This window comes from Protopterus annectens, chromosome 9.part0 (assembly GCF_019279795.1).
Source record: "Protopterus annectens isolate FY-2018-M chromosome 9.part0, PAN1.0, whole genome shotgun sequence".
Classification (NCBI taxonomy): Eukaryota; Metazoa; Chordata; order Ceratodontiformes; family Protopteridae; genus Protopterus; species Protopterus annectens.
In genome coordinates, this window is record NC_056743.1 from 300,166,596 (window position 1) to 300,180,037 (window position 13,442).

At 37.5% G+C, this 13,442-nt stretch overlaps 1 protein-coding gene across 1 annotated transcript in view; it reads left to right on the forward strand.

Moving 5' to 3' along the window:
* The window catches only part of LOC122811200 (EF-hand calcium-binding domain-containing protein 4B-like), a 1,881,211-nt gene that overhangs the window by 1,838,482 nt on the left and 29,287 nt on the right, over positions 1-13,442 (forward strand). The window contains exon 18 of the mRNA XM_044082881.1: positions 3,641-3,717. Coding sequence (XP_043938816.1) covers positions 3,641-3,717 — 77 coding nt within the window. The remainder of the gene's footprint in view (positions 1-3,640; positions 3,718-13,442) is intronic.

Sequence of the window (13,442 nt, forward strand, 5' to 3'; positions counted from 1 at the left end):
GGTCTCCTCCACCTGTTCCCTACTCTCACTACAGATCACAATGTCATCTGCAAACATCATAGTCCACGGGGACTCCTGTCTGATCTCATCTGTCAACCTGTCCATCACCATTGCAAATTAAAAAGGGCTCAGAGCTGATCCTTGATGTAATCCCACCTCCACCTTAAACGCATTCGTCACTCCTACCGCAGACCTCACCACTGTCACACTACCCTCATACATATACTGTACCACTCTTACATACTTCTCTGACACTCCCAACTTCCTCAAACAATACCACAACTCCTCTCTAGGCACCCTGTCATATGCTTTCTCTAAGTCTAGAAAAACACAATGCAACTCCTTCTGACCTTCTCTGTTCTTCTCCAACACACTCAGAGCAAACATCACATCTGTAGTGCTCTTTCCTGGCATGAAACCATACTGCTGATCACTAATCATCACATCCCTTCTTAACCTTGTTTCCACTACTCTTTCCCATAACTTCATGTTGTGACTGATCAATTTAATCCCTCTGTAGTTACTACAGCTCTGCACATCAACCTTATTCTTAAAAATCAGTACCAAAACACTTTTTCTCCATTCCTCAGGCATCCTCTCTCTTTCCAAGATTTCATTAAACAATCTGGTTAAAAACTCTACTGCCATTTCACCTAAACACCTCCATGCTTCCACAGATATGTCATCTGAACTAACAGCCTTTCCATTCTTCATCCTCTTCATAGCTATCCTTACTTCCTCCTTGTTAATCCATTGCACTTCATGATTCACTATCCCCACATCATCCAACCTTCTCTCCCTCTCATTCTGTTCATTCATCAACCCCTCAAAGTACTCTTTCCATCTGCTCAACACACTCTCCTCACTTGTCCACCATGTCTCCTTGTCGTCCTTCCTCTGTCCAGATGTCATACCAAGCACCTTTCTAGCCATCTCCCTTACTAGCTCTCTCTTGCTCAAACTGATGAACAAAAAAAAGGGCATCTCTGATAGACTGCTCACAGCACTCCAAAGCACACTCCCCTTGCTGCCACAGTTCTTCATTGCAAGAGAAAAAAAAAAGAGGTTCACAAGTTGCATTTAGAAATACTGGTACAGAAAGAAGAAAGAATGAACAACAGTTCAGGATTGTGCCCTCTAACACCTTGTGCTTCAGAGACATGCCCTCTTCACCCTACCCTTTCTACACTTCTGCCCAGTGTAATAAAAGAAATTGTCAGTAAAAAGTCCTGAAAAATGCTGCATAATACCAGGTAATGGAGTTCAAAGGTAGGTGGTAAGGTACAGTCAGATGTGAGTCATAAACAGGGTATAAATAACAAGAAAAACCTACCCAATCTAAAGTTTTCACTTTGTGATATCTTAAACCTCCTGTAATAGAGGCCCTTAGGATATATGGAAATGACCCCTTAAGGACATCAAGTGTTTCAGCTATATTTCTTCTAAATGTTCATGGCTTTTCACTTTTTCCATTTTCAATTCTGTGGATTCATTCAGTCTAATAAAGCCAAACCCCACTAGCTGTGGACATACATGTTTCAGCTTTCCTATAACCTAGTCAGCAGAGCATAAGTACACTATTTGGCTATACTTGAAAAACACATTGTGTGTAAACCAAGCTGTTGTCCATAACCATTCAGGTGTTTGAAAAATATCCCAACTAATATCCATACCAAATAGTAAAGATGTCATACAGACAAACGGATTAGCAAAAACTACAGGAAAAACCTAGGCAATCCAGAGTTTTCACAGTGTGATACCTTAAACCTCCTGTAATAGAAGCCCAAGTGAAATATGCAAATACCTCCTTAAGGACATTAAGTGTTTCAACTATATGGCTTCTGAATGTCCATGACTTTTTACTTTTTTTCATTTTTAAGTCTTTATAGGCCAGTAAAGCCAAACCATACTAACTGTGGGAATGCATGTTTTGGCCTTCTTATGACTGCATCAGCACAGCATAAGTGGACTGTATGACTATACTTCAGAAACACAAGGTGTATAAACCCAGCTGATGTCCATAACCATTAAGGAGTCTGCAAAATATCCCAACAAACATCAAAACCAAAGAGTAAAAAGATCACAAAGACAAATCAGTCGGTAAAAATGGTTTACCTTTAAAACCGCAAATCACAGTGGTTCAAGTGCTCATATGAGTTACTCGAAACCACGAAACTGAAAATGTCGACAGACCTTCATGTTCAAAAAACAGCAAATCGAACAGCAGATTTGCTTTTTTTGAACACAAAAGTAGAAGAAAAAAAACAAAGTGTAAAGCAGGGGGGCAAGCCTCCCTGCACCCCCACCCCCTACTTTATTATTCTAACTCTGAGATCGCACTACAGTGGGGAAAGGAACTATTTCCCAATCTCCACTATAGTGCAATCTGCCCCAGAATGTCGAATGTGCAATGAACGAATCTCACTGTGCATTCGCTCATTGCACATTCATACCTTTTTCCGTTCAGCATTTGCAAACCTTGAAGACTGCCTTTCGGAAATGTTCTGTTCTCCCTTGTGCAATACGCATATTTAAAGGTAAACCATAAAAACTACAGGAAAAACCTGGACAATGTAGAGTTTTTCACTGTGTGATACCTTAAACCTCCTGTAATAGAGGCCCATGAGATATATGAAAAATGGCATCTTAAGGACATCAAGTGTTTTAGCTATATGGCTTCTGAATGTCCATGACTTTTTCCTTTTTAAGTCTTTAGGGATGTATTCAGGCCAGTAAAACCAAACCCCACTAGCTGTGGACATGCATGTTTTGTCCTTTGTATGACCTCGGTAGCTCAGCCTAAGTGGACTGTTTGGCTATACTTCAGAAACAAAGGCTGTGTAAACCTAGCTGATGTCCATAACTATTTAAGTGTCTGCAAAACCTCTTTGGATTGGATCATAAACAGGGTATGAAAGAAGTAAAATACTGACCACAGTACTACAGAAAATGACACTAATACTGCAGTATAGCAAATTAAGACATGAAATAAACTATTGCTGTTGATTCAGTGGTGAAGCAAATTAGAAAAAGATCTAAGATGAAAAACATTGCAGCAGTCCTGAGTGGTGAAAAAAGTAGTTTTTAACTGCATGTATTGTAGGTTCTGGAGCCAGGTGAAACTTTAGACAGAATGCCTACATAACTCTACTAAACTACTAAAAATATATCACTCAGGTAAACTGTGGCATTTCAACATTTTAAGGCATAAGGTAGAAAAAAAGTATTGTAGAATAAGGTACCAATAGTTTTCCCAATTGCAGACTGTAAGATGTAATGTGGTAGTATTCAAGAAAGGTTTAATAAATAAAATAATAAGGTATTATTATTGATAGCTTGGTGACATCCAAGCTCCATGCTGTTCAAGGAGAACAGTCGATACCTATGGACAGAAGGGCTAGTAGGTTTCATGTTCAGTAGGAAACTGACTTTCTATCTGTTTTACAGATTTCACCTCTGGAAAACTATATGTTGTTCATTTTCAATTTTAATCTTTGTAGATATAATTGTTTTCTCTGCAACCTGCTTTGTCAGTTAATTATTAATATGAAATCTATCTTTGAGATATCATTATACAACAAATCCTGTTAAATCATGTAGCAATAACCTTTTTGTTTACTGTATCCTATTTCTTTAACAGGACTACAAGTCTTTATTTTATGAGTGCAGTGCAATGTCTGGCTACAACATTACAGAACCAATGCTGCACTTGGCAAGGTATGTGATCGTTTTCTTTTGTTTCTTGCAGTGAGTATCGGCATATTGATCATTCTGTTGGAAACTATTTCCATTAAAGGCATAACAGCATGCCTTCAATCGTTATTACTTAGTCATAGCGCCAGGAATTTGGCCTAGAGATTAACTCTTACTCCTCCTAAATTTACTGATGTTCTTCCTTGTTTGTTATTGTAGTTATTTCTGCAATGAGAATATTGGAATGCAATTCTGATGTGTATTAAAACATGCATAGTGTTTGACTTGGACAAAATTTTTTATGGTCAACTACTTTTTTTGCCTGAAGTACTTTGAGAGAGAAATGTAAAGTAACTTCATCTTCCTATATGTTTTACAAAACAAGAGAGTAAGGAGGGAAACAAACTTATGTATATTTTTAAGATGCTTGTTAAACATAACTGCTTTAGTTAGGAAAATAAGTTATGCATACTTTGTCCAAATGGCTAGATAAATGTAAAAGAGTGTTGTATGTAAAATGTGTGGATCAAGTTTGGAATTGTAAGGTTAGTTATGAAGCAGTTATATGTCAAATAAAGAATATTTATGTTGTAATACAAAGGTGACTATAATTTTCAAAGAAGAATAGGCTTTACTAGGGTGATGCTTTGCTATCGTTCCACATCTCTGGATAATTCTTATGTGCTCCTGTAACAATTCTACACTTATTATTGACTGCTGTATTGGTCCTTTTCTGCTTGACAGACCCACCTTCCTTGAAATAAATCTTCATGAGTGTAGCTTTCAGACAATCCACCACCAACCCTCTGTATAGTACTGGTACCTCTATCTGTTGTACATGGGTTGAATTGCTGATTTTTTTTTCTACTTTCATTGCTGCATGAGTTTAGCCATGCCATAGAACACAGTTTTACATATGTACAAATATTTCAAGAATGGGCATTAATGCCCTTTTAGCCTGCCGATATACCAAAGTACTTGTTCCCATAATAAGAGTCCAGGCTGTTCCTAAAAATATCTAAACTTGTACTTGGTTTAATGTAATTTGGTAGTCTGTTCCATGCATCAGTTACTCTGTCAGAGAACCAATTAGTACACTTCTCATCCTTATATAATCCACATAGGTTGTCTGATGATTCTCTAGTACTTTTTGATAACCCCAAACATTCCCAGAGGTAGTTGTCTCTAAATGCCCTATATATCTGAATAAGATTTCCTCTTAAATATGGAGAAGGAGCTCTATACAAGTTCAGATATTTTAGTCTTTCATAGTAACTTAAATTTTCACATCCATGGATGTCCTTGGTATATTTCTGCTGTACTCTTTCCAGTTTACACATCCTTGTTTTCTTATAAGGTTTCCATATTGTTATTCCATACTCAAGTTTTGGATATCATTAGTGGCACATTTAGCCTTCTTCAGTGATGAAGGATTGTCATCAAATAGAGCTAAAGAGAAGAGGTCTGTGTATTTTTCCAGGCTTGTATAGTTTAGAGAGAGAACACAAAATACACCTTATGGATCCCTTGATAATACAAGAACAAAGCCTAATGATGAAACTATGATACAAGAACAAAGCCTAATGATGAAACTTCAGCAGTCTTCTTTCCTTGGATACCAAAGCCAAAAATAAACTAAAATGATGTGTCAGGATAGTGTACCTCCTATACTTCAGGGACTAGATTCCTGGCTAGCTTTGTAGTCATGAGCCCAGAAAACTCCTGAACACAATTGGACTGGTAATACATTAGTGTTTTCTAAATACAGGAGTTTTTTGGGCTTGTGACTGTAAGGCTAGCCCAGATTCTAGTCCCTCACATATAGGAGGTACACTAACTTGACACATCATTTTAGGCCTATATAGTTCAAAGTAATGAAGCATATACACAAATGTTTTATACTGGCCAAACATTTAAAATTCTTGACAGAATATGCTTGTTATAGTTATGGCTACGTCAACAGTGATCTAATGAAGAACATCAGCAATAACAGGTCATCATAATAAATGTAGAATTTCAGAATATTGTGTGCCACAGATAGGTAAATTATGATAAAAATTAGAGCTGGTTTGTGAGTTTTAGAGGATCTCAAAAGGATTAGTGGAGCCCCCCCCCCATAGGGCTAGCATAGTCCATTGTCATATTGACTTACTGAGTCAATGCCACTGGGGCAAGATGCCAGCTCTCTTTACCAGGGATATGAGATCAATTAGCAGTCCTCTTGTAAATAGGCAAGGTTAGGGGTTAGGAGAAGAACTGGAGAGACTTAGGCTGTTTTTCCTTTCTTTGTGAGAACAAAAAACTTGGCATTAGGATTCTCTGTGGAAAACCAGTGAAACTGTAAACTAAAGGGTGGATGAAGAATTGTCATATTGTGGCCACATATATGACTATATGTGCACTTTCATCAGGTCTGATAGCATGTGGGAGAAAGGAGTAAAGCAAGAAAGTTGTCCTCATAGTGCAACACTCCAGTGGAACATGCAGGTTGACTTCAGCCAGTCCGGAGAAACCTGCAGATTGACTCCAGCCACCATAGGGAATTAATTAACAGCCATATTCAATAGGTAGGATCTCGCAAACATGAGGTCTAGAATGAAGAGACATAGAAAAGAGTTAAGTGTAATAACCCCACCACACACACATGCACATGCACACACACACACACACACACACACACACACACACACACACACACACACACACACACACACACACAAAGAAAATTAACCAATTCAGAAGACTGATTAAGTCCCAGACACACTACTGCAGGGCTAAATATTGTTGGAAAGGACTGTAATAAGACTGATAAGAGTCAGAAGATTCCCAGCAGTACTAATACTAATATTAATGGTACCCATCAGATTTATTGGTGTTTGAGTTTTAAATAGCACTTAGAAGGATTACTAGAGGCAGAGACCACAAGAAGGATAAATATTCAGGGACCTTAGTACCATTATAAGAGAGAGGGTATAGGTGTCAGGTTCCTGTTTTAGAATTAGCAGATCCAGGATTGTGCAACAGGACTAATGGAGATAGTGGGCTCATATGATGAATGTCTGTATTAGAATCCTAGCAGTGTTGAAAGGGCGAGTGAGGTTGGAAAACACTGGTTTAATTAACTTTACTTTAAACGAGTTCATATTAAAAACATAAACGTTTACTTACCCGAACACCTAAACGCCGACACATATTCCGTGAACCACAAATACACTGAATGCCCTAAACCACGAAATTCAAAAACTCGAAATGTCATACTTGTCCCATCTCACCACCCGCTACATACTACCTACACAAACAAACTAAATAAACCACATACATACACTAACCAAAACCCTAATTCTAGCCCTAAACTAAAACCCTACTTCTAACCCTACACTAAATCTTGCATATACCACCATGTATGCACTTAACCCGCAACCTAACCCTAAGGTCCGTAACTATTACACACTTACCTTAAGAAGCTATACCCAAACAAACTAAATAATCCACACACATACACTTAATAAAACCCTACTTCTAACCCTACACTAAATCTAACATACATTACCATCTATGCACTTACCTTAACCCGCACCCTAACCCTAAGGTCCGTAACTATCTCACACTTACCTTACGGAGCTATACCGCAGAAGGGCCAACCATGATGATTCGACGTTTAGGATTTCGCACTTCAGGACGATCAATGTTTTCACTGTTCGATGAAGACGTGTCGGCGTTTAGGTGTTCGGGTAAGTAAACATTCGTGTTTTTAATATGAACCTCTTTAAACTGTATTTAAAAAGCAAAGTATCAGTTACAGCATTTAAAAACACACTTCATCAATGAAATTCATGGAGGCTTTTAAATAAGTAATATACTTGGACAAACAATGCCGCACTCAACACCATTAACGGAATAGTTTTACTAATACCGCAGAGCTATAAAAAGCAAAATAAATAAATAAACAAAAAAAGCAAAACAGTAATTCTGGCAAAGAACCTTAATTAGGTTATCACATTATTGGCGTATCTTGTTAGCACTGCATGCCAACTCAAATAAAAACAATCTTATGAGATTTGTGCAGCTTAGAGCACTCTGAAAGCCACAGTGGTAAGATATCCCACAAATGTAGAATATAACAGGCAAAAGAGCAATAACCAAAAAACTACAAGTGTACCTGTGGAATAACCAGCACCCCTGAGGATGTACACTGAAATACCAGGGGCAGACAGTATTGCTTGATAATCTGATAATCTGCCTGCACCCGATAAGTGGGTTTAAAACTATATGTGAACAAGTACGCCAACCCCAAGATTTCACACACGTTATTAAGACACTCAACCCTAATTCATCTGTAGAAGATGAAGAATGTCAATAGAAAAGCAGATGCAGCTCTCAAAGTAGCAAGAACTTGCCAGGGCCTCAAATTTGGATGTGCTCAGTTTCAACTGATTATTTATTGCCATTGGTGAATTGCCTTCAAATCATTGGAAAGACAATACACACTCACAATTTTATTCTGAGGGACAATGGGAACTGAATAGCATCAGCATAGCATAGGATGCCATGATCCATAGTGTCATATGTAGTAAACATATTCAACAGATGCAGAATGGAGTAAAAGCAATGTCTCAATCCATCAGGAGGTGACTCACCACTATAGTGAGACTAAGCGTTGTGGTATGATTAGAGCGAAAAAGAACAGATGTTATGTTTCCATCAGCCTACTGACCATAAAGTAGACCTCAAGTTGCAGTAAGACCTCTTTTTTGCCCCTACTGACCATCAGACCCTCTCTCTTTTACGCCCATTCATTCCCCATCCACTGGAGTGAGATTTGGCTGAGAAAGTTGGTCTTTTAGGCAGCCATCAGTGATATTCCGATTTATTGTTTGTGGCCCTATTCCCACTGTGCATACCAGGTAACATGCCATGTGTTTGGTGTGTGGTTGGCATCAGTGAAGGCATATCATCTGTTCCTGCTAGTGATGTAACCTCTCTGAATATCCATGACTCCCTTGAAATGAGCACTCTTTTAGGTCTCTAGTCTCCCAGGGATTTCGTTCCCATAATCTAACCCCAAGGAGAGATGAGCAAACAAAGTGGTGTCTCTACTCTCCCTCTCCCATGCCAGATATAGCAGGCACCCAAGCCACTACTCAAGCTCAGGTTTCCTGGGACAGAGTCAGAGCATTATCCCTGTACACAAATGATGCTGGCAAAGGCCATTTTCTTGATAACCTTACTCAAAAAAGGTTCAAGAGCTGACAAAGACATTTGTATCCAGAGATGGTGTCTTAAGAACTGAGGTAAGCACAACTTCCTTCCAAGCAGAAAGAAAATCCCACAGCTCAAAAAGAACATCATTATGTAATACATCACTAGGTCCAGTTTATCTGGGCTCAACAAAACCATTCAAAAAGGTTATGGTTCTGACCTGCAAATCATGGAGCTCATGACAGATCACAGTCAAAGCTCACTATTATCAGGAATGCCAAAGCATAACCAAGAAGAGCTGACCCTGCCAGAAATAAGGAAGGTTGGGCAGCACAATCTGTAGGTCAGCTGTAGAAGCTCGGCAATTTGAATAGCTGATACTGAGATTTCTCTACACAAGTAAACATGCTTCTCAGAAATATCTCAGTTTGCTAGAGAGAATAATGATAATCATGTCAGGTTTGTCACTCCAAAGACTCCACACCTCCAACAACATTCAAAACTCGACTCTTTTACACCATAAGGAATGGAGCTGGAGATCACACATGCAAATGGCACTTTCTGAAGAATGCACCTTTGTGTGGGCATCTGTATAGAGTTCATCTGGAGCTTCCCTCTGTATAGAGTTCAGCTGAAGCTTCCATGTTATGGTAGAAGTATACCTATTGATACATGCATGAGTGATTAGGAACTTGGAGTCTACATATAGCACCCTACATGAAAACCCAGTAGAAGTGACTGGAAATCAGGAATGGATCCAAAACTAAAATATATCACAGTAGAGGTAGCATTGCCACTATAAAGGCAGTTAAAAAGAATTTCCATACTTAAACCCAAAGGGTATTTTTTTTGGATAGAGGTTGGCTAACAAGATCAGGACCATGCCTTAAAAGCAAATTCTAATAACCGTGCCTCCACAGGTTTGAAGAAAAATGGAGAAATAATCCACGCCAACTCACACCGCAGACTACTTTATTTAAAACAGTTAAGCGCTTTCATTCCTATTGTTTTTCAGAATTTCTCAGAGCTGATTAAAATATCATTGAAAAGAATTTAAATAATAAACTGCCACATCAACTCACCATCAACTCACTGGCTTCCAAATGTTCATCAATAATCCACCCCTGTGGGTACTTTCAATTTGTTCAATGATAAGAAAGCCAAAACTATGTATACCAAAGTCCACCAAATGTTTATATAGGGCATTTGTATTTTTTTTTTCTTTTTGATATCCAACAGATGTTCATGTACTCTATACTTAAAAACCCTGGAGACTTTACCTATGTAGTACACTGGGCAAGCCAAATACTGAGAGAAATAACCACATTTTGTGAATTACAATTAAAATGCCCCTTTACCTTATAGTTCTTCCCTCTTATTTTAAAACTGTTAGTACATAAAATGTGAGGATATTGGGAACAAAAAACACACTTTGTCATTCCATTTATCTTACTAGAATGACAATGTACATCACTTTTATTTTCTAAATATTGTTTAAATAAAGTTAAAATCAAATGCCATAAGTTATCCAGGCTTAAATGGTTCATGCTCAATATATTCCATTTTAAAATGAAGACATTTTAATATTTGTTAATTAAGTTCTTAATGGAATGTCTTCTCATTGGTTGTTTTAAGTCATGTCTTGCTGACAATGTATTATTTAAATTGTTTTCAATGATGTTTTAATCAGTTCTGAGGAAGTTCTGAAAAGGAACAAAAGTGCTTAACTGTTTTAAGTAAAGTAGTTTGCAATGTGAGTTGTGTGTTATTTCTCCATTTTTCTTCAAACCTGTGGAGGCATGATTATTAGTTTGTGTTCTGATTCTGTTCCTGAGGTTAAAAGCAAAATCTGCCAGCAGTTCTACAGTTAAGTCTAACATTAAAACATCACTAAACCTGGCCTTTTTTCAACTGTTGTGGAAATCCTTGATGTGTTTACAATTTTACAATTGCAGACAACAGATTCCTATGTCTCATTCTTGTTAATTTGGAACACAGTTATATTCTGGGCCATCCACCAAAATAAATAAATACATTAATTAGGTGATGGGTTTGGAATAATGTCTAAGGTCTTCACCACATATGCACAAGATGCAGGGTTTTATTCTGGTCTTGGATTACTGTATAGTATTAAAATGGCCCTTCAGGTCAATTGACCTAGTATTCATCTATGAACCTATACCACGACTCATTCTCCTTGAGTGTAACAAGGGTGTACATGGCTTGAGTCTAACCTGTCAAAACCCAAGGAGAGGGACCTGTTATAGTTTCCCACCAAGGGATCAATCCAGCCACCACCATTTTCAGATCTTAAGAGTAATATAAAAAGTATAGCATCACTCCCTCATTTCAGTATCAAAAGGATTAAAGTGCAATAACTCTATGTCCAAATAGACAATGTCGTGATCAAAACAAGGGAATACACCTACCCCAAGGACTGAAGAATTGCCATCCAATAGGAAAAGTCTAATATGTGTTCCAGCATTTGGGTTGTAGAGGTAATAAACAGAGCAAACCTGAATCACTTCTTAATTCAACTGAATTTTTTGGTGGAAGACATTGACTAATCTCTGACCCAGATATTAAAGTCACCAAAGACAATAAGGTACTATTGACTCAAGATCAAGTTGATGAAAAAGTCAGTGAACTCCTACAGGAATAGCCCTCACACAACCAGGTTGACAGTAAATGTGTCACCAGAACTTTCTCCTAAGAGTTGGTAGTCATTAAGTAATACTTTTGAGTTTCAGACATTGTATCATTCAGAAAATGCACGTTAATGGCAATCAGAAAATGCATGCTAATGCAAAACCTATTTTGTCAGCTGTCTGAGAGTAAAAGAATAATATTTAAAATTTGTCCATCATTTTGGACCTTTGTCTCCCATTATTTTTGACTTTGTCTAGATTTCTTGCATGATGAGGTTGAGGGGGATGCTTAACTGCTTACCCAGCTGTGGCAGCTTGTGGATTGGGCTGCTGGGTTTTAGACACTCCAATGGAAAGGAAAAAAAAATATTTTTTTTTACTCAAAAGTTGATAATGAATAGTCAGACTACAGAACTTTCTGAATGCTAATGAGAATGAACAGTGTTAATTAAAAAAAAAAAAATCTGCTTAATTCCTGGTTGGGCTGTTTATTAAATCAAGATGGCATCATAGCCATTCCCCATCCCTTTACTGAGAGGCAGGAAGTACATAAAGAAAATGTCTAACCTGGCTACTGTATGAAACAAGTGGAGCTATTCCTATTGGCTTAGTGCCTCAGGTGACTGGGGCAGCATGAGTAAAACTGAAAGAAGAAAAAGGAAGTAATTCTTTTTTGACTAGCTAGGAGCACAGGAGCAAGTAATTTTAAGTCTCTATAGAGATCATTTTTACTAGCCCTATGTGGGGCACTTACTGAGGAACGTAAGGATTTCTGTGTTATTTCTATGTGCATGAGTACATGCCTTTGTGTGTCTGTGTGAATCCATGTGTGTGTGGTTCACTGACTGAGAGAAAGAGAGAAGACTGTTTAGAGGGTGTAGAGTACTTAAGTATCCTTGATTTTTGTCTCAGTCATATTGTAGTATGTTCTTCATAAAGTTTATGCTTTTTCAACAGAATGTCTGGTGACTAAATAATGACAGATATTTGAGTTTCACTTTTAATAATCTTCAGAAAAAACATGCTGATGTTAAAGCCTGTTATTCCAGTAACTTTAACTATCCCTGATGTTGGTCATTTGTTACCCTATAGTTTTTTACCTTTATCCTTGATTCTTTTATTTAACACATTTATTGAATTATCACTTGTGACATAGGCAAACTTACATTTATATAAAAGTACTCAAACCATATTAACAAGTTCACATTTACAAACATTATACGTTACATATAATCTTCTATGTAATATACTCAATCCAACATTACATAAATTGTGCAGTTCCTGCCTTCTCTTAAACATCATTCCTCCTCCAAAACATTTTTCTACACGTATTGTTTCCACAGTTACCAATTTTTTTCTTTGTAATTTACTCCTACCCTTTTCATAAATTCTAATTCCTGTTGTTTTATCTCCTTTACAATTTTCACTGCTTCAAGTATGGTTGGCTTAATTTCCATTTGTTAGTAACTGCTTTTTGGCAGGCACCAAAATTAAACTTAACAAGGCCTTACTATATCTGGGCAATTCAGATTCTGTGCCTCTGCTAAAAAACAATTTCCTTAATTTTACTCATTTGGTCACCCAGCATTTCTGACAGACTACTCTGCAGGGATTTTTTAAAGTCTATCAACTCATTACACTGTGAGACCATATGCTCCCATGTACCTCTATCTTTCCATTGCACCTTAAACATCTGCCATCTACCTGAGGAAAATTTATTTAGGGTCTGCTTGAGGTATGAATGTACCTATGCAAACAATTCCAAGCAAAAATCCAAAATCTTCTAGTCTGTGGCATATTTGGACATCATACATACACTATTTCTTTCCATTGTTTCTTTGTGAGATGCTTATCTAGTCTCTCTTTCCAATCTTTTCTGAGCTCCTCTGATTGATTCCTTTA